We start from the raw sequence: 27,546 nt of genomic DNA on the forward strand, positions 1-27,546 counted from the left end.
TGGGGTGGGCCGCCTGCCCGGACCCCTATTTCCAACTCCTCCCACTTCCAAGGCCGCAGAGATCACCCTCACTGTGATCTCATGGACAAGGAGGGTGGAGGGCTGAGGCTCCCGGGGGTAAGGAGGCTGTGGTTTGAAGCAGGCTGACTTCAGGTTCAGTTCTACACCCTCTGGCCACTTTGCAGTCGAAAAGTGCATTCAGGTTTGGTCCTGCATAGACCCATGCACACCTGGCCACCTGAACCTTGAGCGCAAGCAGTGGGTGACCTCTCCGCTTGTACCAAACCAGATCACACACCTTTATTATCCTCAAAATGTAACAAACGGGGTAAGAAATCCCTCCCTCCCGCCCCCCTAGCCCCCGGAGTCCAAGGGAAGCATTTAAAAAGCCCGCAGTCAGTCCAGGAGTCCGCGGGTGGGGCCCGGGACGCCAGGCACCCTTCTATACGGCTGTAGTCCTCCCGAACAAGGGGATGGAGACCGGCAGGCGCCAAGCTCCGTGCTCCAGCTGCTCGCGGCTGCTGAGCTCCGAGTCGGTCCAGCTGGGGAAGACCCGGCGGCCGCGGTCCGCCTGCAGGCAGAGTGCAGGGCAGGGCGGCGCAGGCCGCGGGGCGCTGGGCAGGTGCAGCGCCGACGTGTAGCCTCGGTCTAGGAAGAGCGGCTTGTAACTGGGCGGCGGCTGCTCCTGTTTCTCGGAGCTGTCGCGGCGGCTCAGAAAGGGCGTGACGATCTTGCGGTAGAGGCCGCGCGTGTCCGTGAGCACCTCGCTGTAGGGCGGTGGCGGCTCGGCCATTAGCACCGCCTCTTCGTAGCATGGTGGCTTGGACATGTCCGATTCCGCTGCAGAGTGGGAAGCGGTCCGAGGACGTGAGGCCACCCATCCCCAGCCTCCCCCACAAGTCTTGGCCAGGTGCCAACCCCAGGCCCAGCCCCCCACTCCTTCCTCCTAGGTTCTGGGGGAGGCTGTACAGGGGAAACCGGGGCGGATCAGCCGTGAGCCCTCCCGCGGCCGAGACCCGGCCCAGTTCGGTGGCTCGGGTCGCCCCCGGCGGAGGTCACTACTTACCTTGGCGCGGGTAGCTCCAGGGACGCGGCGGCACCGAGAGGTGCGGCGGTGGCGGGTGCGGCAGCGCGTGGTGGTGTGCGTGCGGGTGCGCGTGCAGCTGCGCGGGCCCGTGGTGCAGCAGAGGGTGCACGTGCACGTGCTGGTGCGCGTGCGCCGGCACTTCGACGCGGCCGCGGTGCGGTGGTGCTGGCGGCGGCGGCGGCGCCAGGCCCGGGGGGCTCCCAGCCAGGCTGCCCTCGAGCTCGAGGGGCTCCAGCTCGAGGGCGCGCAGGTTCTGCTCACGCAGTCGTTCCTCCTGGCGCCGTTTGAGGCGGCGGCGCAGGAAGCTGCAGAAGCAGCAGAGTAGAACAATGAGCCCCCAGATGAGCCAGAAACCGGCGAAGCACGTGAGAAACGTGTAGGTGCCCTGGGACATAACCATGGCGGCGGCGCGGGCGGCGGGTCCTCGGCTGCTTCACTGGACACTGGGCTCCTCTACGTGGCCCCGGGCCCGCGCCACGCTCCCAGGCGCCGCCAGTGTCACTTGGGGACCCGCGGCCCGGGACTGCCTGCGGCGGGGCTCAAGTCGTGCGCGCGCCGGCGGGGGGCAGCAGCAGTGGCGCCTGCTCCTTCCCATGGCGCCGGCGGGCGCGTGGGCGCGCCTCACCCGGGGCCGCGCGGGACCTGTGGGACAGACACAGGGTGAAGGCGCGCTGCAGCCCCTGACTACTGCCCTGCCCGCGCGGGTGCCCTGTGCAGTCCCGGGGAAGCCTCTGCCGGAACCCCCGCACTCCCCGGGGCCCCGGTGACGTCACCGGGTATGACGTCACGCCTCGAGGTTTCCCGGGTAGGGTTTTCCCAGATCTGAGATCCAGCCGCCACAGCTGAGCCGAGGGGACTCCGGACGGGCCAGCAGGGGGCGCGCGAAGGCCAGACTCGGTCTCCGAGCGAGGGAGATTCACTACCCACATCCCCGGGGTACAGGGTACTCCAGCCTGGAGAGGGTTTCCGAGGCCCGTGGACAGGGCGCTGAAGAGGAGCCTCGGCGCCGTTTCCTGGTGGCGGAGAAAGGGTGGCCCACCTCCTAATGCTCCCACAAGCAGCCACCGGCCCCCAGCTTCAGCCCTGTGCATGTGCCTGGCAGCCCCTGGCGCTCCATATCTTGTACCTGCTCCCTCCCACCCCTGGCTGCCCAAAACATGGAATATCCCAGCCCGCACCGTGCACCGTGGCCTCCCAGCCGTCACAGCTCTTGCAGAGGGGCTCGGGCAGGTGGTTCCAGTTGCTACTGCATGCCACCTGCCTTTGTATGCGTTCGAATACCTGCCTGCCGGGCGTGGGCCATTCCCTCTCTTCCTTTTCTCTAGGCCTCTCCACTTGCTGGATCCCAGTTCGGTTGCCTCCTACTCTTGCCCAACCCCTTTGGCCCTGCACTTCTACCTCCAGACTGTCAGGTCACTTCCCTTCAATTTCTTTCCCTTTCTGCAGAGGAAAGGAAAAGTAACTCATCTTTGGTACCACCTGGTCCCACATCACTCCAGATGGGCACCTCTCCTTCCATCTCCTTTCCACAGCAGGGTTTAGAGGAGAAACTTGCATCCTAAGAGGTATGTAGGAGGGAAGCCTGACTGCCGGTGACAGGTGGCAGGCGACTATTCACCACCCCCAGAGAACACAAATGAGCCCTTGAGTGCCTTATACCCTGGGGCTTTCACATACAACTCTTTGGGGTCCCTGGAATTATTCCTATTTTACAGGTAAGGAAGGGGGGAAGCAATTAGCTATGTAGATGGCAGGTGGCAGTGCTATAATTTGAACCCAAGCCTGGCCACAAAACCCTAGTCTAGGGTGGAAGAGTGCTGCTACTTGAGCTTTGTGGGTCTCTTCCAGGAGTCCCATGGGTGTCCCTATCCTCAGCATGTCCAAGGCACACACACATTCAGGTCTGGGGGCCATGGTGGGCCTGAGCCCCAAGCTGAGGGCTCCACATCAAGCCATCTCAGACCGCTCTGGCAGTAAGCTGGGGGGAAGCCAGGCCACAGGCTACCCCAGATGGCTCCTGTCTGACTCCACGGCTGCCTTGTGCCATGTGCCACTTGGTGCCCGTGCCAGTCCCTTTCTCCTGGGCCTGCGTTCCAGAACAGACAATGGCAGGAACAATAGCTCCACCCGCCCCCTCGACAACCCTGCCATGAGGCTGCCATGGTGACGCAGCCCAGATAAAAACACGATGCTGCCAGTCACTGGGAATTAATTAAATCTGTTGTTCTCCTTTTCCTGAGCCCACAGGAATTTTCAGGAATGCTCTGAGGAAGCTGGCACTAACTAGGGGGCCCGTTGGCCTGCAGAGCAGGAACAGCTCTGGGTCAGAAAAGGCACTTCTGGCGCTGGAGGTAATGGAGTTTAGCTGAATTAGAAATGGACTGTCTACTGAGTGTCAGGCCTGGTTTTAGGCCTTTTCCATGCAGCATCTTGTGTGATCTCCAACACCGCCTTTTCACTGGGGGTCCACTGGATATATGAGACCAGCTCAGAGAGGGAAATGAACTTGCCCCAGGTCACACAGCTAACAAGGGGAGGAGCAAAGATTTAGCCTGAGTCTGAATCTAGTCCATGTCAAAACACCTTACCCTACATGACAACTGAGCTATATATGAAAAGCCCAGTGCACATGAGCAGATACATGAGGACTTGGCAGCCATGTGGACACTGGGCAGAATGGCCAGGTTGTAGCCAAAACGTGCCTTCCTGTTCATTCCCACCAAGGCCCAGCCCTTCTGGCCACCAACCCTCAGCTTAAGAGTGGGAAAAGGCTACAGGGTGGAGGAGAGACGGGATAGCAGCTCCAAGGTTAACCAGGAACAAAGGACAGGGACCATGCCCTGAGAAGCCCAGCTCGACTGGCTGGGCATTAGGGCTGACTGGGGCAGGCCACACCCAAGACCCTCTGTGTGCCACTATGGCCCCTTAGCCAGGAGGCAGGAACCACTGCTACATTTTACAGACGAGGCCACACTATGTGTCCAAGAGAGGAAGTCTCACAGCTGAGCTAGCCCTCTGACCCCACACGGGCACCAATGCCCAGTTTGAGTGGGCAGGACCCTGTATGAGGCCTGCTTCCTGCCCAGTATCTGGCCCAAGGGAGTCACTCCGTCCATCTATCTAATCCCCAGTGGGTGCTCAGTCCATCATTGTCAGGACATTTGTTCAGAATTTTCTAAATGTGCTTCCTGACCAGGCCAAGCTACTCAAAGGCTCCCTGAGGAGCTGCCCCTTTGCCCTTTGGGCCTCTGTCATGCTCTTGCTCGTGTCCGGGAGCCCTTCCTGCAGACCCTGCTGTAGCCTCTCGCTCACAGCCACTCACCTTCCCCGGCCCCTCCAGACTATTCATAGCCAATACCTGCTCCTTGTCCAGCTCTGGCCGTGCTAAGTGGTGTCTTCTGATGGGCTCCTCAATAAGCCTGCCATTTTATGATTTGTTGTCTTTTTCTTTTTTCTTACCTTCTTGCCAGTTATTTAAATATTTTTAAGAATTCTGTCTTAATTTATTTGTAGAGTTTCTGTGCATATTGCTTTGTATGGTTTTCTGAGGTCACATGCTCACTGGGAGCACATCACGGGGATGAAAGCAAGGCTGGGGGAGTGAGTTTCTTAACTCCATGTCCCCTCAGTCTCCTCAGTGACCATGGTGAAGACAGCCAATCCATGCAAAGGGCTTGGACATGCTCAACAAACGATGATGGAGGCGTCTGAACTGGGGCTGCAAAGGTGTTTGTCCCCAAGGCGCTCCCCACCCAAGGGCTGGATACACCGTTCTCGCAATCATCCAGCGTACTGGGTTAGCATTCTTGCCATTTGACAGATGAGAACACTTGGCTCATAGAGATTAAGTGACACCCAAGGTCACCCAGATCTCTCATTCTTGGGCCTCGTGCAACCCTGCAGGCACCTACCACACTGCCCTTCTGCATGAAGAACCCCAGCACCCCAACCTCAGAACCCACAGGTCTGCTACTGGGTAGTGGGTAGTATATCTCAGCAAAGGGACCCCAGTCACTCCATCCACCAAGTCCTCATTGCAGGGCGCCTTCATCTGTCCACTTCCTTTGGTCTCCCTACCACTGCCCTGGCCAGGCCACCAGCGTCTCAACTAGGCCCCTATGACCATGCTGCCACTTCTCTCTCTACTTCCGCACTGTGCTTCTGCCCAGCTCACCCACTCTGTCCACATTGCCCATCCCCCAGGCACTCTCTGGCCTGCACCTCCAGCCATTTCCCACTGCCTCAGGAGGCAGCCCAGCTCTTTAACATGGTTACATGAGTGCCTCTCAAACTGGCGTGAGCCTCAGCGCCATGTGGAGCTTAAGAGAGAGTGTGGACTCCACTCCCAGTGTCACAGGTCTGGGGGGGCGGGGCGGAGAGTTTGCATTTCTAACAAATTCCCAGCAGATGCTAGTGTTGCTAGTCCAGGGAACAAGTTGAGAACCACTGACCTAGATCATGGCCTCCGAAAGGAGTTCCCACGAAGACCTCTTGAGACTCACCTCTCAGCACCCTGTGCTGCCCAGTGTTCTGCTTTTTCTCCCCCAGGAGCCCGCCACAGAGCCCCAAGGCTCTGGCCACAGCGCTCAGCACTAAGCCTCATGGCCTCATGTGTCACTTCCCTGGACAAGTCGGCCCCCAGACAGCCCAGCGCCCCCAGGGCTGGCTGAGAAGCCCAGTGATCTCCCAGTGCTCTGCAGTAGCCTGTGTCCACCACCAGAGGCTGCATCTGTCTTGATCACCTGGCACACAGTAGCTCAAAAAGCACTTGAAGGAGTGACTGGAGGTGTCCAGTTACCTGTTTGGTCTTTTAGCCGTAGGACAAGGAACACATCAAGAGCTGGGTCTGCATCCAATTCATTCCTGGGAAATGTTGGCCATTCATCAAAATGTCACTGAGAGAGAAGCCGTCACCCAGCTCTTGGCCCTTGCAGGGTGGTTTATAAGCGAGCTGAGGACCATACATCTAAGTGAATAAAAGGAAAGACTACATGGAGACACATGCCAGGGCTCTGGGTGGGCGGAGAAAAGCCCAGGCCTCTGGGGCTCTGGGTCTTGCGGTTCCCTGGATGTGAGGCCAAAGCTGCTGTCAGGTGAAGGCACAGGGACTTGGAGCTGTGGGGGGGGGGGGAGTGGGGTGGAGTCAGGCGGCTGCCACACTGCCCCGCGCACGCCAGGCCTGCTGCTAGCCTCTTTACGTTCATTATCTCAGTGGCAGCCAGAGGTAGTTGCTGCCACCCCGTCTACAGACAAGGAGCCAGGGTCGGCCGAGGCCCACATAGCCGGGTGGTTGTGAAGCCCAGGTGATGGCAAAGTCCGCTGTCCTGGCAGGAAGGTCATTTCAGGGAGGCACTGGTGACATTTTTACACTCCTCCCACACCAAGACAGATGAACTGAAGCCAGAGAGAGAGATGACGGGAATTGTCCCAGCTGCCACAATCAGCCAGATGTGGAGCTGGCCAGAACCTCCTTTTCAGCTAGGCCAAGGCACTGGCTTGGCACCCTCACTTGTAGATAGCATCTCTGAGCCAACCCTGGCACCGGGCTAGGAACCCAAGGCTTGGGGAACTGCAAACAGGACAACAGAGACTGGGGCCCCAGCAGCTTGTGGGCACAGACACTTTACTTGGGTTAGTATCTACTGTACTCAGATCTGTCCCTGAGGGAGCTGGCCGCACCTCAGGGGTGGGAGGAAGGGGGATGAGATCCCCTCTTCTGTGGGTAGCCTGGTTTAACACGCAGAGCACTGAAGGGGGAGCCCTGGGTTCAAAGTCCGCTTCTGCCCTGCCTGGGCTGTGTGACCCCATCCCCGCTGTTCTCATGCCTGAGATGCAGAGCCCTCACATGTAAGACAGGGACGATGAGACCTGCCTGGCAGCACAAGGGAGGTGCAAAACTGACGAGGGAGGTGAAAAGAATTCTAGACCAGCATACACGGCTACGCACAACAAACCAAATGCCAGCATCCTGCCGCCTCAAAAGGCTCAAAAAATGGGGAAACCAGCCTATGGCGCTACATCTACACATGCCCAAGGGTGGCCTGGCAAAAAGTGCTGTCACTTCACCGTGGACCACAGGTCTCAGCCTCGTGACTCTCAGGCTGGACATGGTTTATGGCTGTGTTCTGTTGGCACACAAGCAATTTTTTTTTAAATATTCTGATTAGCTGCCAACATTGAAAAACCAGATTATACATCAAAGTCTGGATTTCTGGCTCATCTTGAAAATAGGACAATTTGGTCATACCAAGTCCACATTCTCACATGGAGACAAACTGCAGCTGAGTAGCTCCCCAGCCCACCTCACTCATTCCATTGCCCCCTGGGCCCTGGAGGCATTCGGGTCTCCAGCCCCTGAGCTAGACTGAGCACCCACAGGGGCCAGCACTACATGAGCCATCTTTGCTAAATTCCTTCTACCACAGCCAGGCTGCAAGCTGCTCAGGCCATAGAGCCCACAAACAAAGGATTAGGGCGTGTCTGTGTGTGTGTGTGTGTGTGTGTATGTTGGGGGGGGTGGCAGTTTCCCTGCGGACTGAGGCAGCCCTCACCGCTTGGTCTTCCCCAGAGAGAGAAAATGGAGGGAGGAAGGGAGGGAGCCAGCCTGGCAACAGCACAGTCCTATAGAGCATCTGAGGAACAGGAATGTGGCTGATATTTCTGGAGAAAGGAAAGGTGTACCAAGGTGAGAAAGACAGCATTTGCTCAATGGGAATGTGAAAGAAGGTTAAGAATGCTCCTCTAGTAGGCTCTACAGATCTTTCCTGCCTGGCTCATAAGAGAGGTGTAGTAGGTAGAGGGGCTGTGCCAGCAGACAAACCTGTACTGGAAACCTGGCTGTGTGACCTTGGGCAAGTCACTACCTTCCTGAGCCTTGAAGCCTTCACCTCTACAGTGGGGATGATAGATAAACTTACCTTGCATAACTGTTGTAAGGATTAGGAGATAATAGATGCAGAGCCCTTACCACAGGTTTCACACAGAGCAGGAAGGAAATGAAAGGGGCCTGTAAATAATCCCAAAAGCACTGCTGCCTGTGGGAGGGAGCCTGGAGCCTGACTTAGGGCACCACCCATCTATGGGCATCTATGCCAAGGCCTCAAATGCCTGGGGTAATGGTCATCTCTGGTGGTCAGAATACCTCCCTGGACGGGAAAGGAAAACTAAAGGTGGTTGTGGTCAAGGCATCGGGTAGGTTGGTCGGTAGGGTCTGGCATTTGCTGAGTCAAGCTAGGAAGAACTGGCCAGAGGGCCATGTCTCTCCCCAGCATACTGCCCACTGAGGGGAGGTTGGGAGGGAAGCCAAAGGTCATTTCCTCTGACTCAGCGGCCATTCTCCTTCCAGAGGAACTCCCCTGGAGGTCAGGGCATCTCTATGCAATGCTGGCCTGCCTGCTGGCCAACCTGCATGCAACCCAGCACAGTCTGGGCTTTGTGCTCAGGCAAGAAAGGGACACTTGTGGTCCAGACAACGGGTCGGGGCGCTCCCATCTGGCCCGGGCTTCAGCTTCCCTCCCGGGGTCAGCAATGTTCTTTCCTCTGCCCCTGCCCACGCTGCGCCCACCCCTCCCTGGAGAACGGTGGCTGGGAACGCTGAGCAGAGACCCACCACCGGCCCAAGCCGCATTTGGCACATGCCCGGGCCATGAGGAGGAGGGACGTGAGCTTCTTTCCTCTTCCCTGGTAAGGAACATGCCTCTGGGGCACCAACTCGGGTCGCGCCATTTCGCAGGCGGGTAGTGGTAGCGGCGGTGGGGATGGCGGGGCACAGATCCTGGACCCAGTCTCCATGCTTCCTCCTGCCGCGGCAGGCTAGGGCACCCCCACATTTGCAGCCACCCCAGGAGCTCTGCTGCGACGACTGCAACCACGTGGGAGCCAGATCGTGCCCATGGGGCGCTCGCCCCCCACCCCCACCCTCGACGGTCTGTGGAGGCAGGCACACCCAGACCTGCCAGAAGGGCGAAATTCCCTCCACCCCGAGAGGGGGAGCCTTCGTATCCCCTCTCCCTCTGCGACCCGGGAATGCGACCCCGCGTGGGATGGGGGAGGGGTAGGAGGGGGCGTCGCCGCCCTGCAGCCGCGTTGCCGGGGAGCGCAACCCCGTTGCTGTGGCAACCGTTTCCAAGCGAACCGGTGGCTGCTCGCGCCCCGCTCCGGCTCCCTAGCTCTCTGGCGCCCTCCCTCTCTCTCCCTTCCTCCCTCTGGTGTGGGCTGGGGGAGGGGCTGGCCGGGGCGGGGGTCGGGGCGGCGACCCGGGGCCAGGGAGTGGAGCGGCCCGCGCGGGGAGGGGCCGGCCACTGGACCGTCTTCCGCCCGCACTCCGTCCCCGCCCGCTCGCCGCCGCCGCCGCCGTACTCACGGGCCCAGGCATCCTCCTCGAGCTCGTCCTTCTGGCTCCGGGAGAGCGGCGCGAACCCCGCCGACAGAGCCCCGAGCCGGGAGTAGAACGCGGCGGCCCCGGAGAGCTGACTGGCAGCAAAGGCAGCTCGGAACGCTGGGCTGGAGCCGCGGGTCGCGCGCACGGGCGCGTTCACGGCGCGTCCCGAGCCCGGCGTGCGCGCGCGCGGCCGCTAGCACAGGGCCCCCGTCCCCCGCCCCTCACAGCTGAGGCTATCCCGGGAGCCAAAGGCGCAGGACCCGCACCCACCTGCAGCGCCGGGCTCGCCTTGCACAGAGAATGCGCACGCCAAGCCGCACACCTTCTGGCAACAGGCTGTCCGGGCCGGGCACATGCAGGCGGACCCGGCACACACAATCGGCGGAGAACACGGGATGCTCAGCCAAGCAACTGAAGTCCAGACCCCTGAGACACATACATACATACACACAGCTCTGCCGGGAAAGCACTCACACGTCCAGACCCCGGCTGCATACTGACAGGCACTGCACACACGCAATAGGCACGGCTTGGAGCAGGCAGACACCCAATATGGCTCCAACTCATGAATTCATGGCCCCCTCCCACAGTGTCCCCAGTAAGTGTACATCACCACATGCCTACTTAGAAATAGCAGCAGGAGAACCAAGTGCTGGATCCATAATGCTGGCCTCCATGGACCCTGCTCATGCCCAGGAACAGAAGTGAGCCTAGTGGGGGCCCCACTCTCTATGCTGAGTCTGAACCTGGAAGTCCACCAGCATCTTAACTGGGTTGTTTCATCTGGGGAAGTCATTGCACCCCAGCGGTGTCATCATGGTGGCCCTGTGAACCCAACTGCCCTGCTCCCGATGTACGGTGAGTAGGCTATTCAGACTCCTTGGGTTTGTAGTCAGGCTCAGCGATGCAGACACAAACATGGCCATAGCATTTTGCTTTTGGGGGTTGTGCCCTGATGAAAATTGGGTTTAAGACCCAGGACCTCTGCCAGTTCTGGTCACAGCTCTAGGTGTGTGTGCATGCAGCAGGTGCAAGCCCAGCCCCATCTAAACCATATGGATCGAGAGGGGTTCCCCAAAGGAAACTTGGGATGCTTTTGTACATGCTGGGGAGACACCCTAACACATTAAAAACTCTTCAGGGGTTCTTCTGCCTTGCAAAGGCCCCATATCCACACACAGCTTTCAAAGCTCTGCATAGCTGCATCTCGTAACTTGGGCTCCAATCATCCTAAACCACTAGACTATGCAGCTGGCTCCTCCACCCAGGTACGTCTGGTCCTGTGTCCTGGGGGGCACCAACTCTGACACCTACATAGCCAAAGGGCCTCCCCTGCTTGGTGTTGGCCCCTAACCCCAGCCTTGGCAGCTCTAGAATTCTCTCTGCCACAGTGCTGACCACACTGGGTCCCATTGTTCCCATGTCTGCCTCCATACCAGACTGCGCTCCAAGGTGGCAGGGGCCTTGTCTCCATCTGAATCCCCAGCTCCCACCTCAGAGCTGGATGGACAGGAGGTGAGCTTAGGAAAAGCTTATTGGGAAGTGAATTCTGGGAGTTTCCTCTGCCAAAGGTCCATTGTGAAAATTCAGGTGAGCTGAACACTAGTCAAGAAGTTTCCTGAATGTCTCCCTAGCCCAACCGGAGGTTGGTGGAAGGTCTGGACCCATTGCAGGGGGTATGCCCCAGGGTCCTACCTATCCACCTGGCACCCACTCACCCCTGCCCAGGGCTGGGCTTTGGCCTCTGAGCGCTGATACCTATTAACTACCCCCTTCCCCCAAAGCCTTGAGGAGAGGCAAATGCACCTTGGGCCCCAACCTCATGCCTCAAGGGCAGGATCCAGCTTCATCTTCAGCTGGCTTCCTGTCTACCCTTCAACAGCCACTCACCAGCGGGAAGACCTTGTCAAGGCCCTTTCTCTACCGTTTTTTTCAAGTTAATATAAGAGGCAGCACACAATCCACTGCCCATCAAGAGCTGGGACAGCACAAGAGGGCCCTTTGCTAAGTTGGTGCCTGGAGCCTTCCAGCTACCCTTCAGATAGCTGTCAGCTTGGCACCTAGCACCCACTCCTCTGGCAGGGAAGAGTCATTGCCAGTGACCTAGAGGCTCAAGGAGGGTGTCTGGCTGCTTCAGCGTATTCTCCTAGCCTATGCAAAGCCAGCTTGAAAAGTGACCAGCCTGGGACTTGAACCCAGAACTAACAGCAAAGCTCATGTGGCTCTATAGCACAGCCCAGAGGCAATGAACAAACCCTTATGGTGGTTACAGAGCATCCCGGGGGCTGGGGGGCGGGTGGGGGGCCGGGGTCACTTGGAGATTATGGAGCGACAGGTCTGTGAAATCTGGGACTGGTGGTCAACAGGCTGTCCCCCCAAATCTTAGCGTAGGTGGAATGCTATGGAATAGAATACTTCCCCAATCCCTCTCTGGCCCCAGCTGAATGTCTCCTTCAAGACCTGGCTCAACTGCTATCTTCAGAGGATCCTCCTTGTTGCCCACATGGCTGGTCCCCACCCACCCCTGCTACAGCCTAACTCGCAGTATCGTCATCGTCTCAGCTTTGCCCAGCAACATTTCCTGCTTCAAGGGCAAAGCAGAGGAGTGGCTTTAAAGCATATGTTGGCCATGGGCCAGGAACACAGCAGGGGTCCAGGTAAGAGACCAGGCAGGTGTACGTAACAGCAGCTCCCACCTCACTCCGCAGGCTGCTCCAAGTCCACAAGTGACGGCCAGACCACCTTGGCCTTCGAGGGGACACTACAAGATAAGCCTGCCTCTCCAGCACACGCAGAGCCAGATACCCACACCCCAGAGTGGATCCCAGGCTTCTTCCCTCAGGACTCATCCCATTGAGGAAGTTGAGGAATCCTCTGGGTGAGACCAAGGGCTACCAAGGCCTGGCTGCCTAGAGAGGCTGCCGCAAGAGCAGCCCTGGGGGCTCCTGGGCCTTACTGGAGGGGCAGCCCACCTCCAATCCTTTCCCACTTCCAGCAGGTCCAGAGAAGCAGGAAGACTGCTGGACACCAGGAGCAAGAAAGAAGCAGGCAGGGGTACCTGGCCAGGTTTGTGCTCGGGCTGTATTCACATAGACACGTGGCAGCTTACATTGGACAAAATGAGTAATCAAAATTGGCTTTAAATATGGAAAAACCAGGGTCCTGTAATCCCATACTGTCCCAACACTGGGACTAGGATGGCCATCACAGTCTGCGAAGGGTTGGGCTGGGGTCTGGGGCGCAGGCACACCGCCTCAGCCTGCCCGTATCTCTCTCACACATACATACATTCTCTCTCTCTCTCTCTCTCTCTCTCTCACACACACACACACCCCACAGGCACATAGGGAGGGCTGGATTATTGCTGGGCACGAGTGTCTATTGTTATGAGGGGAGTCTGGAATGTTTGAGGGTTGGCCAGAGACACCCCCCACACACACCTGGGATGGGGCATTTCTGTAAGAGGTGTCTTCAGGACAGGGCCCAGCATGAAGGACGAGGCACCCTGGGAGCTGGAAGGCAGAGGCAGACCCATCCGGGACAGCCTGGGCAGTGGACTGATGGGTCCCAGGGTCAGCCCCATCTCTGGTCACACTGACATAGGCCTAGGGGACGCAGAGGCCCCAGATCCAGCTCTGACAAGTGCTGAGAAGGGACAGCATTGGGCCCCAGAGGCAGTGGCCTGAGTCCAGGGCGGCAGGGGCAGGCACGAGTCTCACTTGGAAGTGGGCGGTGGTGAGCACAGTGCTGGGGGCTCAGGGGCCTGAGGCGCCTTGGAGTTTGGCAGTGGCCCCTCTGCCAGCTCCAGCGTGGGTCTTCAGAATGCTCTAGTTGCTATATACATCCGTACAAACACATAAATACAGAAAACCCCGAGCCCCATGGATGAGAGCTGAAGGGACGCACCTTTGTCCCAGGGACAGCCCAGGCCTTGCCAAACTCAGCCAGATGAGGGGCTGAAGGGCAGAGGACCCTGGGGACAGTTCCAGCTGTGTTCCCCAGGCCACACCTTGAGTGGACAATGGGGAGGACCACTGTGCAAAACTGTCAGCATCACTCAGAGTAGCTGCTACCGCCAACCGCCGGTGGGAGCCTCAGGCTGGGGGCTAGAGGCGGGTGGGGAGCTCTTCGTCACTGTCACTGCAGTTCCCACAGCAATCCTGGAGGGTGGGAAAGACACGGAGGGAGAGAGGCAGAGCAAGTGCCATTAGCCACCAGTGCCATCACTGGGTGGCCCTGCCAGGGCAGGCCAGGAGCTGCCCAGGGCCTGGAGCAGCTCAGGCCAGACATGTATTGGACATCAGTGCAGAGGCTGCCGGCCACAGGCTGAAATAAGGGGGACCAGGTGGGCCCCAGGCTCTGCCAGGGCAAGGCACCATCCAGCCACTCTCCCCTGGGGTTGGTGGAGGCAGCGCACGGGGAGACAGATGGCTAAGCAAGGCTAGCAGCTTGAAGGTGCTGGGGTGCAGGGAATGGAAACAGTGGGGAGGAGAAAATGGGGAGCGGGCACCGGACTTCTTTCACCCACATCTCGCCTCTGCCATGGAAGGGCTGCCTGTGGCTCCCCGAGGCCAGGCAGCAAGGCCAACCCACGGGGAGCCCACACTGCTCACCTCTGGAAAGAGAAAAGAGGCCGTGAGCCCAGCCAGGGGTGGGGGACAGGCGGGAATGAGGCCAGAGACCCTGGGCACCGCTGGCATGGCTGGAGGAAGCCCATTCACAGCACATGCGGGCACGGGCTCGGCCTCCCACCCACCGTCCCTTGGAGCCAGGCTGGAGGCCCAGGTAGGACACTGCTGGGGGTTACCTGGCGACTGAAGAGTCTCTGCAGCAGTCCCTTCTTGGGGGGCGCAGGCGGCTGGCCCTTCCAATCCAGGTCTGGGGGAACCGAGCCGTCCAGCCCGAAGACATTCAGCTCCTGGAAGCACTCAGTCTCCACCATCTGCAGGGCGGGCAGCTGTTAGAGCTGCCCCCAGCGTCGCCCACTGGAGCCCACCTCCCCAGCTGGGCAGGCCCCACCCACCTCGTTCTGCCAGGGGATAGACACGCTGCCCGTGGCAAACTTCTGGTAGAAGTCCTGGTCGGTGGGCTCCAGCTCCACACCCTTCACCGTGGAAAACTGTTCGATGTCCAAGACATCCTTGCAGTAAATGGCCTGGGGCTGGGGGGACAAAGACAAGACAGCCTAGCTTTTAGAATCGCTCCAGCCTTCACCTGGTTGTGTTCTGCCCCTTGCAGCTCTCCGGTTTGGAGTAGAAAACTGGCGCCCTGTGCACTTCCTGAGCTTGACAATCCCTTCTCTCTGAGGCCCAGTGTCCCCTTTGTAAACTGGGGATCATTCTCCTTCACTGACCTGCCGCAGCCAGCCATCCCCACAGTGCCTGGTGGAACAATTAACAGGCGCGCCCTCCATCCGCACACATCTGCAGGGTGTGCAGCTGGCGAGGTGAGCGCAGGCTGAATCCCAGCAGGCCATTCCGGCAGCGCACCCTTGGTCCTGGGATGTTCAACAGCTTGCTCCATCCCTCACACTTCACAGCCAACCAGAGGCTAGAACAGCCCTGCCACACTCCCAGCAGGCTGGGAGCCCACCTCACTGCAGGCCACTTTGTTTTCATCATTACATTGTTTTCTAAATCCTACTATTAAGGATGTCAATTACAACATCACCATAGAACATGGTGTACCGTGTTTCCCCCAAAATAAGACCTAGCCGGACAATCAGCTCTAATGAGTCTTTTAGAGCAAAAATTAATATAAGACCTGGTCTTATTATAATATAAGGAGCACATGCCCCTTATATTATATAAGACCAGGTCTTATATTAATTTTTGCTCCAAAATATGCATTAGAGCTGATTGTCCGGCTAGGTCTTATTTTCGGGGAAACATGGTAGCTGCTTTGGAAAAGTCTGGCAGTTCCCCAAAGGTTAAACATAGCATCATCATATAAGCCAGCGGCTCCACTCCAAGGTGTACACCAGAGAAATGCAAACATAGGTCCCCACAAAAACTTGTATCTGCATTCATAGCAGCATTATTCATAACAGCCCCCAGTGGAAACAACACCCATGTCCATCAACTGATGAAGACAGACAGACAAAACGTGGCAGTCGTACACTGGAATACTATTCAGTCAGAAAAAGGAACTGATATTTACAATACTGATGAACCTTGAAAACATTATGCAAAGTCAAAGAAGGCCAGACACAAAAGGACCATATAGTGCATGATTCCATTTATCTGAAATGTCCAGAATAGACAAATATATAGTGACAGAAAGTAGATTAGTGGTTACCAGGGGAAGGGGAGAATGGGGCATGACTGCCAATGGGAAGTTTTTTTGCAGGGGAGGGAGAGCAGTGATAAAATTGGTTGTGGTGAGCATTGCACAATTCTGAATACGCTAAAAACCATTTATTTAATGATATACATAAAATGAGTAAATTGTACGGTATGTGATTTAAATCCCAATAAAGCTGTTAAAAACTATATTGCTTTTCACCTGCTCCTTCTAAAAAGTTCGAGTCCAAGGCACTGATTTTCTCTCTTCAAATGAAAGCTGAAGCAGTGGGATGGTTTCAAGGTTAAATGAGATGTGAATGTGAAGCCGGCGTGGCAGTGCCAGCCCCGAGGTAGGCTGCTGCTCTCAGGCTCCACTGCCCACAGCCAGTGCCCACACCCCAGGATGCCAGCCAGTGAGGCCTCCATGACACAATCCTTCAGAGGTGGCAGATCCCTAGCGGGCCCCCCACTTCCACTCACCCACTCCCCACACCTCACATTCCTGCTCAGTATTCTCCAAAGGCCCCATCACACTTAGAAGAGATGTCTGTCACACCAGCCCCTCGTTACTGTATCATCTCAACACTGGTCCCTGCCCCAGGACCTCACTGGTTGGCTGCTGCTTCTCCTTGGAATGCTCATACTCTGAATCTTGGCAGGGTTCTCTCCTTCCTATATTTTAGGCTTCTGCTTAACCATCAGCTCCTCAGAGACCATCCTGTCTAAAAATACACCCAACCTCCCCACCATTCCTAATCTTCTTAGCCTGCTCAGTATTCTTCTTAGTACTCCTGCACTTCACATTACCTAATTTTTTTTTCACTTACTGGTTTATTTTGGTGTGTCTTCCCACTAGCACATGAAGGCAGGACTAGGTCCTAGTGACATCGTTATTTCTGAGGTCTGGCACATCTGGGCACTCAGATATTTGTTGAATGAATAAACAATCACATATGTGGTTGACAGCCATCAACCTGGCCTGCCCATCACCTTCCTGCCTTCCCAGTGTTCCTAGTGAACTGTCAATCACAAGATCCAGTCATCTTACACATAGGAGGGGAGCAAGCACATGATCTAATCTTGACCAATCAGAGCCTTCCCTGTGACTATACAGAGAAGCCTGAATTCAGTGGGAGGACAGTCAACAGGGTGAAGCAGAGCCAAGAGATGGAGTCCTGGCAACATGGTGTGACATCCTGATGTCGGCCCTACTACTCTGGGACTATCTAACCAAATAAACCAGTAAGTGCCATGTTGGGTGGAACTGTGAGTTGGGTTTTTGCCATCTGGAATCTGATGACTCAAGGATATTCTTGCCTGCAGGATGCCTGACCCACAGAGATGCTCAGTAAATGGGTGAGAATCTACAAGGGGGAGTACTCTGCCCACAGAAGGGAAGTCAGTGCTGCCAGGTGTAGCGGACAGCTGATGCTCTGCCAGCCCAACAGCCTTTCCTCCTACTGTCAGTGGCATCTTGGCTTTCCTTTGAGGACCTGGTCTCCCCCACTGGCAGTGGTTCAGGTGGGTGTTCCGATCCAGGTGTGAACACTGAGGGGCCTCTGAGCAATCAGAGGCCATGAGCATCAGCCTGAGGCCTCACTCCCCCCCCGCCCCCCCTTCAGGATTTCTTTTGAAATTATTGGGCAAGAGGCATGGTCTACTAGAATGGCTAGGCTGGTAGGATGTGGGCCAGAGCTGCTGGGTCCACCACTGTCACAGCCTGAAGAGAGCTGCCTGCCGGTGAAGACTGCACATTGACCAGTACAGGGAGGAGGGAGGGGAAGAGAGAGAAAACTCCTACAACATGCTGGAGCCCCGGATGTGGTATGCCAAAGCCAGACCTCTCCCGAGGCTTTTCACTTTCATGAGCCCAGGGAATTATCTGTCTTGTTGACTAAGCCACTTGAGTTGGGTTTTCCAACATTTGCACTGAAGGTATCCTGAGCTCCAAGAATCCCCAGCCCCTACCCCGGGATTGGTCCTGCCTTTGGCAGAAGTGGGTGGCACTCACATCAGGCTTGAAGGGCGGCTCCAGCATGCCCGCGCCCAGACGCTTGAAGTTCAGCTTCTTAAAGAGAGGGTGCTCCTTCACCTCACGGGCACCGCCCCCACAACACCCCAGTCGCTCAGCAGGGTCCTTGCAGAGAAGCTGTAGCGGGGAGGGGCGATCAGGGTGGCCTCAGGAGAGGTGCCCCCGCCCTGGCCCTGGCCGGGCCTCCCGCTGGCTGCCGTACCTGGGAACAGAGCGAGCGGGCCTGTGGGGAGAAGCGATCGCAGTACTCCTCGGCCACCTCCTTCACCAGCCGCTCCACCTCCTCCCTCTTGATCTTCTTTTTCCTCTGCTGGAAGGGCGACTGGCCTGCGATCATCTCATATAGGAGGCAGCCTAGTGCCCACCAGTCTGGGCTGAACGTGTACCGTTCGTTCTTCACCACCTCCGGAGCTGGGCGGATGGTATAGGTGTCAGGGGTGAAAGGAGTTAGGGGTGCCTCAGGAATGCCCAGAGCACATCAAAGGAAGGGATCAGCTGAAACATTCATCAGCCAGGCAGGCACTGCCAGGGGCCTGGTGGGGACTGTGGTGAGTAGAAAAGCACATGCCCCATCAAAGGGAGCTGATGCGGCCCCTCGGGGGGCCAAGTCTTCTCATTTTGCAGAAGTCAGAAATGCGTATTTTTAATGTGAAGCTGTCTGGTTTATTTAATGTTGGCAACCAATTCCAACTGTGTTAAAAACAGTTTGACTGAAACACAAACATAGGCCAAATGAGGCCTGTGTGGCTACCAGTTTACAACCTGTGGATTTAGTCTCGGAGAGAGGAAAGGAGGAAAGTCATTTGCTAGGTGCCTACATTGCCAGCCAGGGCAGGTCTTAAGCGGGGTTTGTCTCTACTGCCTCTTTTCATCTTTGAGGCGACCCTGGCCACAGGGATGGTGACTGCTTCATGGTCAGGGAGAGGGAATCTGGGGATATAGGGAGTCTGGCCCAAAGACACACAAGCAAGGGGCACGGGGCATCCTTGGGACTCTGTCTACTGTGTCATGTGGTCCCTGAGGGAAACTCGGGGCCTCATCTTGGCCCCTCCCCAGATGGGCAGGTCAGGGGAGCGGAAGCCTGGGGCCACAGACACAGGTTTGCGTCCCTTCTCGTCCTTCACAGGTAGCCACCTGCAGGCCCAGCCAATAGCTCAGTAAGTACCTAGTGACTGAATGATGTGGGTTCACACATGTATGCGGCCCTGGCTGAGTTCTGAGCTCCTGATCTATAAAAGAAGGACATTAGCTCTATTCCTCGAGACACAGACGACTCCCAAACAGAAGTGGTGGGGCCAGGCCCAGGACAGTGAAGGGACTCACCCATGTAGCCCACGGTGCCCACGCGGCCTTTGATGGTCTGGCCCTCGGGCACGTGCACAGCCAGCCCCAAGTCAGAGATGCGGATGTGACCTGAATGTGGGTGGAGAAGCGGGGGACCCATTAAGCAGGAGGGCCATACCCCACTCTAATCCACTCTACCCCAGCTGTGCCAAATCACCCACCATGATCATCCAGTAGGATATTCTCTGGCTTCAGGTCCCTGTGGAAGAGAAGGGCAGAGTCAGATGCTGCAGAGTTTGCAAGGCAGCCAGACAGGGCCCACCCTTCCCAGCTCACTTGCCTCCTGGGACGGGATGTGGAACAAGGTGTAGGAGCTATTTGCTGCCAGGGCAACAGATAGCCCTGCCCTTCTCTGGCAGCAGCCCCGGCTCGAGGGAGCAGAAGACGGATCAATGGAGCCAGGACTCCTGGGACTTGCTAGGCAGCTCCCACCCAGGGAAGCTCCCCAGATATCACCAGTAGCCTTGGCTCACCCCGGTATTGAAGGGCTCCCCCTACCCCACACCTCCACTCTTTGGCTGACTCTACCTTTTCTGTCAAATGGGGCTGCTCATCCGTCCCCTCCTGGGGCTGTTGCAAAGCTCAAATGAAATCATACCAATAACAGTAACAGGCAGAGCTCTCTCTGCCGAGCCCTGAGTGCCAGGCTCCAGTGTACTTAACTGCATTATCCCATTCAGTCCCTATGATAATCCGCCAGGCAGGAATTATATAGCCTCTACCTCCCAGGAAAGGAAATGGTGTTGGGAACAGGGATTGGGGTGTGACTACGCCGGGATTCACACCCGTGTCAGCTGGGCCCCAGAGCCTGGGTTCTGAGCCTCACAAGTTCGCCTGGCGTGGGCGAGTATGGAGCCCCCAGGCGGTCCCTCGCAGGGCTCAGCACGGCTTTGTGGCTGCATGACTGCCCTGGCACACCCACGTCCTTCCACCCTCCTTCCAGCTGCAGCCCCTGGCAGAGCGGCCAAGCTCCCACCTGTACACGATGCGTTCCCGGTGCAGGTCCTCCAGGCCGCAGCAGATCTCCGCGGTGTAGAAGACGGCCCGCGCCTCGGGGAAGCCAGCCTGGCCCATGTGGTAGATGTGGAACTTGAGGTCACCTCCGTTCATCAGTGTCAGCACTAGGCACAGCGCGTCCTTGGTCTCATAGGCATAGGCCAAGCTCACCTGTGGCCGGGGGGGACCCGAGCCCTCAGGCAGGGGCCACAGGCTACCTGGTGGTGGGGCTGGTGCCAGCCACCCAAAAAATCCTTCTCGGTGCCACTCTTGGGGGGACTAGCCTGCTCCCCAGTCCTGTTATCAACATCTCAAACCTGCCCTTCAAGCATCTTCAAGAGTGGGAGTCAATGCCTAGAGGGGGCGGCTGGGGGCAGATCTCAGCCTGGTGAGCGGGGAGGGTAAGCTCTGGCCAGGGTGGGGCGGGGTCTCCTGTCTGTACTTACTACAAACCTACTGTTCACTTTCTCCAGGATTTGCTTCTCATTGAGCGCCATGGCCTCCCCTTTCCGCTTCTTGATTCGCTTCTTCTCCAGCTTTTTGCAGGCGTACATCTTGCCTGTTGCCCGCACCTGGCAGGCACACACCTATAGCCAGGGTAGATGGGGTAAATGGGAACCAGCTGTGCCCTTGTTGGGGGTACAGGGACTCAGAGGGGGGTAAAGGGCTGGTCCAGGACCTACCCCACCCCCTCACTTTGCAGGGGTCTCTGGGCTGGCCACTCACCTCCCCAAAGCCACCTTTGCCCAGGACTCGGTACTGCCTGAAGGTATTTTTGGTCACTGGCTGCCTGTGGGCAAGAGGTTGGGGAGCAAATGGCTGAGCAGGGGCCCAAGGCCCATGACAGCCCCAACAACCCGTCCTGCCCTGGTTCAGCCTTCAAGGAGCTCACCTTTCCAGCCACTTCCACTGCAGGAAACGGTTGAAGTAGATGCTGTCGAGGTAGTCGGCAAAAGGGGCCACGCTCAGGTACTCATGGGTCAGCCTGTTGAGAAGGCCCAGCCTGCTAGTCAGCCCAACACCCCAGGTTCTCGGCTTGATGGGCCAGGCCCTGTTAAGTGCACGCTCAGCCCGAAAGATAGCATCCTCTGCCAACCCTCCTGCTAACCCACCTAGGTTGGAGACACATACCCATGCTGAAGCTGAGGATGTTACAGAGAGGGGAGGCAACCTGCCCAAGGTCACACAGCAGGGTCAGGGTCAGGATGAGAGACTGAATCCCCTCACCAGCAGCTGAGCTGTTCACAGCCTTCCAGGCCCACAGAAGCCCCCTTCTCGGGACACAATTCTAGGCCTGTGGGAAGGAGAGGCTTACCGGGTGAGCTCCTGGAAGAGGTCTTTGCAGGGCCCCTGCTCCAGCTGCTGGGCACAGTTAGTCACCAGTTGCCGGGGGACCTCAGGGATGAGGTCAGGACCCTGGGGATAGGCCACAGACAGGTCAGTGCAGGGCCCCATTGGCCAGCTGCTACTTCTAGGGAACACGCTGGGGGCAGCTGCAGGCCCGTGGAGTGCTAGCCTGCCCTGTTGCTAAACTCAGTTCCCGCTGCGACCCTTGAGGTAGAGCCACTGGCAGGCTGTCCGGCCCACCCTCCTGGGCTCTGCCCACAGTGCTGACTGGTGAGCCTGGAGCAACTCCAGGGCATCTGTGCCCAGGCAGTGGTCACGCTTTTCCCCATCACTGAGCTCTGCTCACTGCCATCATCCCACCATCACTGCTCACTCACCGTGGGGCTCAGAAAATTCTGCATTAGCCGCTGCCCACATGCCTTCCGCTTCTCATCAGGGGTCACTTCATACTCAGCCTATAGGGTGGAAGGTGGAGAGGCTTGGGTCTGGGGGATGTGACAGTTGGGGAATGCTAGGTGGGGCACACGGGGTCTGGGACCTCTGCCCACGCTGGACATCAGGACTGAGCTGCACTCACCACCCCGTCCAGGAAGGCAATGCAGCGGGTCAGCTCAGGCCTTGTCGTGCAGAACTCTCGGAACAGCAGGTGCCCGATGGGCTGCCGCTCGCAAAGACTGTAATAGTCACGCTCTGCAGGCAGAGATGGGAGCTGCTGGGTTCTCGGACCCGAAGCCTGCTGGCGGGGTATTGCTGTCCACACCGCCAGGGCCTGGGCCCCAACAACAGCTTTCAGCCCTGCAGTACGGCACCCATTATCTCCTTTAGAGCCTTCCCCACAACCCTGAAGTGGGCACTACTGCCCACCTCTACTACATCATAGCTTGGGACTCTGAGGCCCAGAGAGGCTAAGCGATTAGTCCACGGTCACACAGTCAGGAGTGTGGCTCCAGAGCTGGGGCCCTCATCTCCCCGCACTGTCTCCTGGGTCATAACACTTGCATTCGTCACAGTGTTGGGGTTGGGTGTGGTCTGTGAGGTTCCGGCCAGGCCCAGGCTGAGCCCACACCTGCCGCCTGCCTGGCGAAAGTACGGAGGAAGCTGTGGCTTCCGGTGAACTAGAGGTTAGGCCTCCTTCGCAGGCAGTGGAAGCCGTCACAATATAGTCCTTGCCCATGTGCAGGCTATCAAAGGGGCCTGAGCAACCTCCAGTGCTGCTCAGACCTGGGGCCATAGCCCAAATGAGCAGGAACTGGGGTCTTGGGCCCTTCAGCTCAAGGCTTTGCTGGGCTCCCTGGACTGGACTGGGTGGGGCTGAACACATGTCTGGGGATCCCAACGCAGTCAATCTGTGGGCTTGCTCCAGCCCTCACTGCACCCTGTCCCGAGCCCTGCTCCCCCTAGGCCTGGCCCTTCCTTCCTCTGCTTCTCTCAGACTGCCCCAATTCTGACCCTGCCTAACTCCCCACACCCACCCCAACCACCCCCTGCTGTCCTCTTTGCTCTCTACCCTCCACCCACCCCAAGCCCAGGAACTGAAACTAGGCTGGGTGGTGCAGCCTCCATCTTCCTGCTCCCCAGATACCCCAACCGTGCCCTTTGGCGCCAGGGTGAGGTCTCAGGGGAGGCTCCCTGGCACCAGCAGGTCCCCCTGGCCTCAGCACCCGCTGCTCTCCATGCAGGCCTCACCGAGGCGGAGCCGCAGCTCTTCACACTGGCTGATGTGTGGGAACTGCAGCATCTGCCGCCATTTCTTGCTTTTGCCTTTGCGATTCCCGCCACCACCTGTGGGAGCAAACAGGCGCTGAGTCAGCCGCCTTGGTGCCGCCCTTCCACCCTCAGTGCTGTCCAGAGGCCTACAGGGCCCGGCCTCAGCACAGCCCACTCTAGGAGGCACCTTGGGCCTTTCTTCCACGTGCTCCAACATGCCCTCACTGACTTCCAGGACACTTGTGGTCCCCTGGGCCCTCCTGCTACGGGCTACTGGGCTGGAAGAGCCAAGAGGGTAGGCAGTAAGGCCAGGCAGCTGGGGGACAGTGGGGTTTCTGGGCAGCCTCAGCAAGCCTCAGCTGCGTCCTGCCAGGTAGCGTTTCCCAGGTGGAGAAAGTAGAGACAGTGGCAGGACCTGTGTAAGTCAAGACCCAGAAGAGAGAGATTCTGGGACGTATGGGATATGCCTGAGAGCTGCCAGAGCCAGACAGCAGCAGCCTGGGTCACCGGGCCCTGCGTCAGAGCTGTCAGAGACTCAAACAGGCGAGGCAGGAGAGCTGGCACTCAGGATCCACACCCCCGCACACAAGGGCTTACCTGGCCCTGAAACCTGCCTCATTTTACTCAGCTAACCCCGCACCTGTAGCTGCTGAGAGCAGGGTAGCAGCTCAAATGCCTACAGAGCCAGAGAGGTATGGTGACTGTGGACCAGATGGGAGACAAGAAGGAGCGGTAGGGAGTATGGTGAACTGGACCAGGCATGCCCCTTCTAACGGGCAACTGAAGCACAAGTCCAGCTGCTGCTTGGTTGCTGCTAGGTGGGAATGCTGGCTCAGTGTGGCCAGCTCTCCTGAGTTTTCAAGAGCAGCTGGGAATCCGGACTGTTACACGAAATATTGGTTCCTATTTTAAAAAAATACCACTGCAGTCAAATAAATAAAACGTGTTACTGAGAGAGTTAGGCGGATGTGGCCCATGGGCCACGAGGTTGAGGATGACAGAGGGGGCCTGAATCTTGGAGTCATAGACCTTGGCTGGAATCTCCAATTCACACTTTAGGCTCATCACTTGCCCTCTCTGAACCTTAATTTCTCCATGCGTAGTTTGGGTCCAAAACCACCTCCAGAGGCGTTGTGAGGGTGACTAGGAGAGTCTGTGTCTAGCACCCAGTAGGGCTCTGGCAAGTGGTAGGCCCCCAGCTCCAACAACTCAATGGCAACCTCAAGCTTTCCCTTGCCTGGCCTCAGTTTCCCCTATGGTTTACCCAGCCTAGTTTCCATCTGGCCTGGCTGAAAACAGGTGATGCAGGGCGGATGGGCTGCCTTCTAGGGAGGAAGCAGGGATGGGTCCCTCAATGGGTTCCCCTACCTAAGCTGCCCGGAAGAGGAAGTAATGCAGGGTACCCGTTGGGAAACCTGCGAGCAGCCTGCACCCCACAGTCATTGCTCCACTGTGAGTGAGCAACAGACCCCCACCTCCAACCCAGGCAAGGCCTCCCCACAAGGGGAACTCCTCCCCACCCCCACAGGTCCCTCACCCAATGCTCCATCCGCCTGCCTCCCCCATCAGTTACTTCCTCCTCCCCCTCCTTCCAGCCACATTAAGGCAGCAGCAGAGTCACATGCAAATATCCTGTCCTGGAACTGCCACCAGTCAGTGGGGCTCCTCCCCACCCTAGCCTGGTCCCCTTGCTGTGCCTCTGGGCACCTGGGAAAGGAACAACTAACTGAAGGCTCACACCCCAGGGCAGTCCCACTTCATCCTCACAGCAGCTCTACCAGACCTGGCCCAATTTCATGAGGCTCTGAAATAAATCAATTTGTCCAAGATCACAAAACCTGGAGGTGCCAGAGGCAGGATTCAAGCCCAGTGCCCTGGGACCACAACCCAAGCTCCTTTCCCACCCCAAATATGCTAAGGAATCCGTTAGGTGCCAACTCAATACATACACTAAGGGTTCTCAAACCACTTAGGACCTCAGATCAGTTGGGAAGCTGGCAAAGGCCCAGCGCCAAACTGTCAGCGAGTTCATTAAGGGATTCTGATGCAGCCAGTCCATGGGCCACGGTTCAGGACTCAGTGACAATTGGGATTTCCTTTAGTTTTCATGTCCTGTCCGCAACAAGGTTACTGAAGTTCAGAGAGAAAAGACTTATCTAGAGCCACACAGTTGGGAGGGCCAGGGCCAGGCGAGGTGAGGGTTCTCCAGAGGAGGCACCGGTCCCCGGTCTGGCCATAGCCTCCTACGCCTCACTCATGGCCTGAGGAAGCCTGTCTGAAGCTGTCCAGTCTCTGGCCAGGCAAGGCAGTGCTCTCAGCAGCCTGAGGCCTGAACTGGCTACAGCCCTAGGAAGGAGGCCTGGCCAGGCTCTCCTCACCCCTCCTCCTTGGCTGGCTGGATGACGAGGCAGAACAGGACGGGCAGATGCCCCCAGAGGCTGGGAGGAAGGCCTAGCCCCGCACTCGATAAGGGACAGGAGATAAGGAAGGGTACTAAGGACCCAGCCTGCCATGCCCATTTCCAGACAGCGCTTCCCTGGGGTCAACATGCTCTGGGCAGGCAGAGGGTATCAGAAGCTGTGCTAGCTGGGGGCTCCACTGGGCTTCCTGCAGACGGTGTGGAGGGCATCCTGTGTCCTAGGCCTGGGTCAACCACAGTCTCGCTATGTGACCAGGGGACTAGTCCCTGGTCTGAGCCTGTTTCCAATCTGTAAAACGGGGCAAGAGGGTAAAGCAGATGACTCTTTGAGCCTGCAAACCCAGCAAAGAGTGGAAAAACTGTCACGACCTCCTGCCCTAGAGTTCCAAAATGGGTCTTGCTCACTGCTGGTCGCCAGCACCCTGGACAGGACACAGCATATAGTGAATGTTTGGTGATTAAATTACCATGGTGGACAATAGCAGGTGAGGGGCAGGCTGACCACAAGGCAGTGAGGACCAGTTCTGGTCCTTCTGTGTCGCCCAGGACCCTCTAGAGCAGATGTCTGCTAAGATATGGGGAGGGAACCATGAGGAGCTCAGCACACACTTGGTTCACTAGTCGGGCTCCCTCTGCCAAGCCTTGTACTTACAGTGCTCCCAGCCCAGCATGCTCTCTTCCTTCAAAGCTGGCTCCCACTTATTTCCGTGTCCCTTTGCCCCACTAGACCCTGGGCTTCTTGAGGGCATAAATCGTGACCTATTCCTTGGTCTCCAGTGTCATGAGGCACCCGACAAGCGGAGGTCATGTTGGTAGCATATGTGTCCAACAGTTTCCCCAAGTCGGGTGGCCGTTCATTCATTCTCCAAACCTTTAGCCTGCACCAACTTTGTGGCGTTCCAGGCTGTGCGCCGGGGTCTGGGCCTCGGCACGTGGGGTTAGGTTGCCCCTTCCAGGGGCATCTTCTCACCCCTCACCTGCGATAGGCCTCAGAGAGGGTCTCAGGGCCCACCCACGTCTCTTCCTTCCTCTCCTCTCTCCTTCCTTCACCCTCTCATCCTTCCCCTGCCGCGAGGGCGGCGGCCTGACCCCCGCCCCTTCCTGGGCCCCGGCTACCAGGGGCAGGTGCGGAGGAGGACGCCGTACCGGAAGGGCTAGTGTCTGAGCGGGGTGCGGGGCGCTGAGCACGCTGCCCTAGGGGATCCGGCGGCTGGGGCGCGCCGCCGAGCTCGGAGGCCGCGCGCCCGCGTTCTTTACACCCCGCCGCCCGCCCGGCCGCCTCACCTTCTCGGGCCTTGAGTAGCACCGTGTTTGCTACGATGTTCTCGAGCTCCATGGGCTGCGGCGCCGCCGGGCCGCGCCGCCGGCCAGGATCGCGCGCGGGAGCCGGTGCCGGATGGCGATCGGCGCGGCTCCGCTCGGCTCGCAGTGACCGCGCCGCGGCCTCTCCGGCCTCCCCGGCCGCCGCCGCCCGCCGTGCACTCTCCGCCCCCTCCCGGAGGCCACCCGGCCGCCGGCCCACCCCGCCCCGCCCCACCCTCTGTTTACTTTACTCGACCAATAACCAGGCGGGCGCTCCCCGCGCCGTCTACCCATTAGACAGCCTCTTCATTATCCTCCGCCCCCGGAGCCAGGGATTCGCTCAAAGGAGCAAGGAGGCGGGACTTAATACGTCATCTCTTCCTGGTTGGTTTGAGGTGGGGTTCGGCCCCTAGGTTCGAATTTCTGGGCCTTCGTAGGATACCGAACTGCCAATTAGGGCCGAGCCCTCCTGGGACAACGGAGGTGGGTCCTCTGGGTCACGCCCTGGAGGCCGGATGTTCAGTCTTTCTCTGCAATGCACTCTGATTGGGCCATCAGAGGGGGGTGTGGCCGGGGTTCCTGGGGCTCGCCTTGGCTTTCCTAGCGTTTGTAGGGGATACACTTAGTATTTTGGGCCTCTGAGCCGCG

At 58.1% G+C, this 27,546-nt stretch overlaps 2 protein-coding genes across 3 annotated transcripts; both read right to left on the bottom strand.

The window, feature by feature from the left end:
* Positions 1-275: 275 nt before the first annotated feature.
* PRR7 (proline rich 7, synaptic) lies at positions 276-9,591 on the bottom strand. Its single transcript, XM_033097025.1, has 3 exons — positions 9,450-9,591; positions 1,067-1,729; positions 276-840 (listed from the first exon to the last, which is right to left on the bottom strand). The coding sequence occupies exons 2-3, from the start codon at positions 1,485-1,487 to the stop codon at positions 443-445; spliced, it is 819 nt and encodes a 272-aa protein (XP_032952916.1). The 5' UTR covers positions 1,488-1,729; positions 9,450-9,591; the 3' UTR covers positions 276-442.
* A 3,186-nt stretch (positions 9,592-12,777) lies between these two features.
* Positions 12,778-27,077, bottom strand: GRK6 (G protein-coupled receptor kinase 6). Of its 2 annotated transcripts, none has more exons than XM_033096591.1 (16): positions 26,881-27,051; positions 23,157-23,252; positions 22,048-22,160; positions 21,848-21,925; positions 21,439-21,539; positions 21,016-21,108; positions 20,850-20,913; positions 20,570-20,710; positions 20,104-20,294; positions 19,289-19,326; positions 19,107-19,196; positions 17,986-18,194; positions 17,763-17,900; positions 14,491-14,628; positions 14,275-14,409; positions 12,778-13,627 (listed from the first exon to the last, which is right to left on the bottom strand). In XM_033096591.1, the coding sequence occupies exons 1-16, from the start codon at positions 26,930-26,932 to the stop codon at positions 13,574-13,576; spliced, it is 1,731 nt and encodes a 576-aa protein (XP_032952482.1). In that variant the 5' UTR covers positions 26,933-27,051; the 3' UTR covers positions 12,778-13,573. The 2 variants fall into 2 exon arrangements, with proteins under 2 accessions (XP_032952482.1, XP_032952483.1); XM_033096592.1 differs by lacking the exon at positions 12,778-13,627 and adding an exon at positions 13,636-14,082 and having other exon boundaries at positions 26,881-27,077.
* Positions 27,078-27,546: the final 469 nt, after the last annotated feature.

This window comes from Rhinolophus ferrumequinum, chromosome 24, assembly GCF_004115265.2.
Source record: "Rhinolophus ferrumequinum isolate MPI-CBG mRhiFer1 chromosome 24, mRhiFer1_v1.p, whole genome shotgun sequence".
Lineage (NCBI taxonomy): Eukaryota > Metazoa > Chordata > Mammalia > Chiroptera > Rhinolophidae > Rhinolophus > Rhinolophus ferrumequinum.

Excerpts from the sequence above, each read along its gene's own strand:
- GRK6 (XM_033096591.1), bottom strand. The coding sequence starts at position 26,932 with ATGGAGCTCGAGAACATCGTAGCAAACACGGTGCTACTCAAGGCCCGA. Across the intron at positions 18,195-19,106 it reads GGGCACCGTGGGCTACATGG|CTCCGGAGGTGGTGAAGAAC; the intron begins GTGAGTCCCTTC and ends CCATCCGCCCAG. Across the intron at positions 17,901-17,985 it reads CCCGCTCGCTCTGTTCCCAG|CTTCTCTGCAAGGACCCTGC; the intron begins GTACGGCAGCCA and ends TCCCCGCTACAG.
- PRR7 (XM_033097025.1), bottom strand. The coding sequence starts at position 1,487 with ATGGTTATGTCCCAGGGCACCTACACGTTTCTCACGTGCTTCGCCGGT. Across the intron at positions 841-1,066 it reads CTGGAGCTACCCGCGCCAAG|CGGAATCGGACATGTCCAAG; the intron begins GTAAGTAGTGAC and ends CCCACTCTGCAG.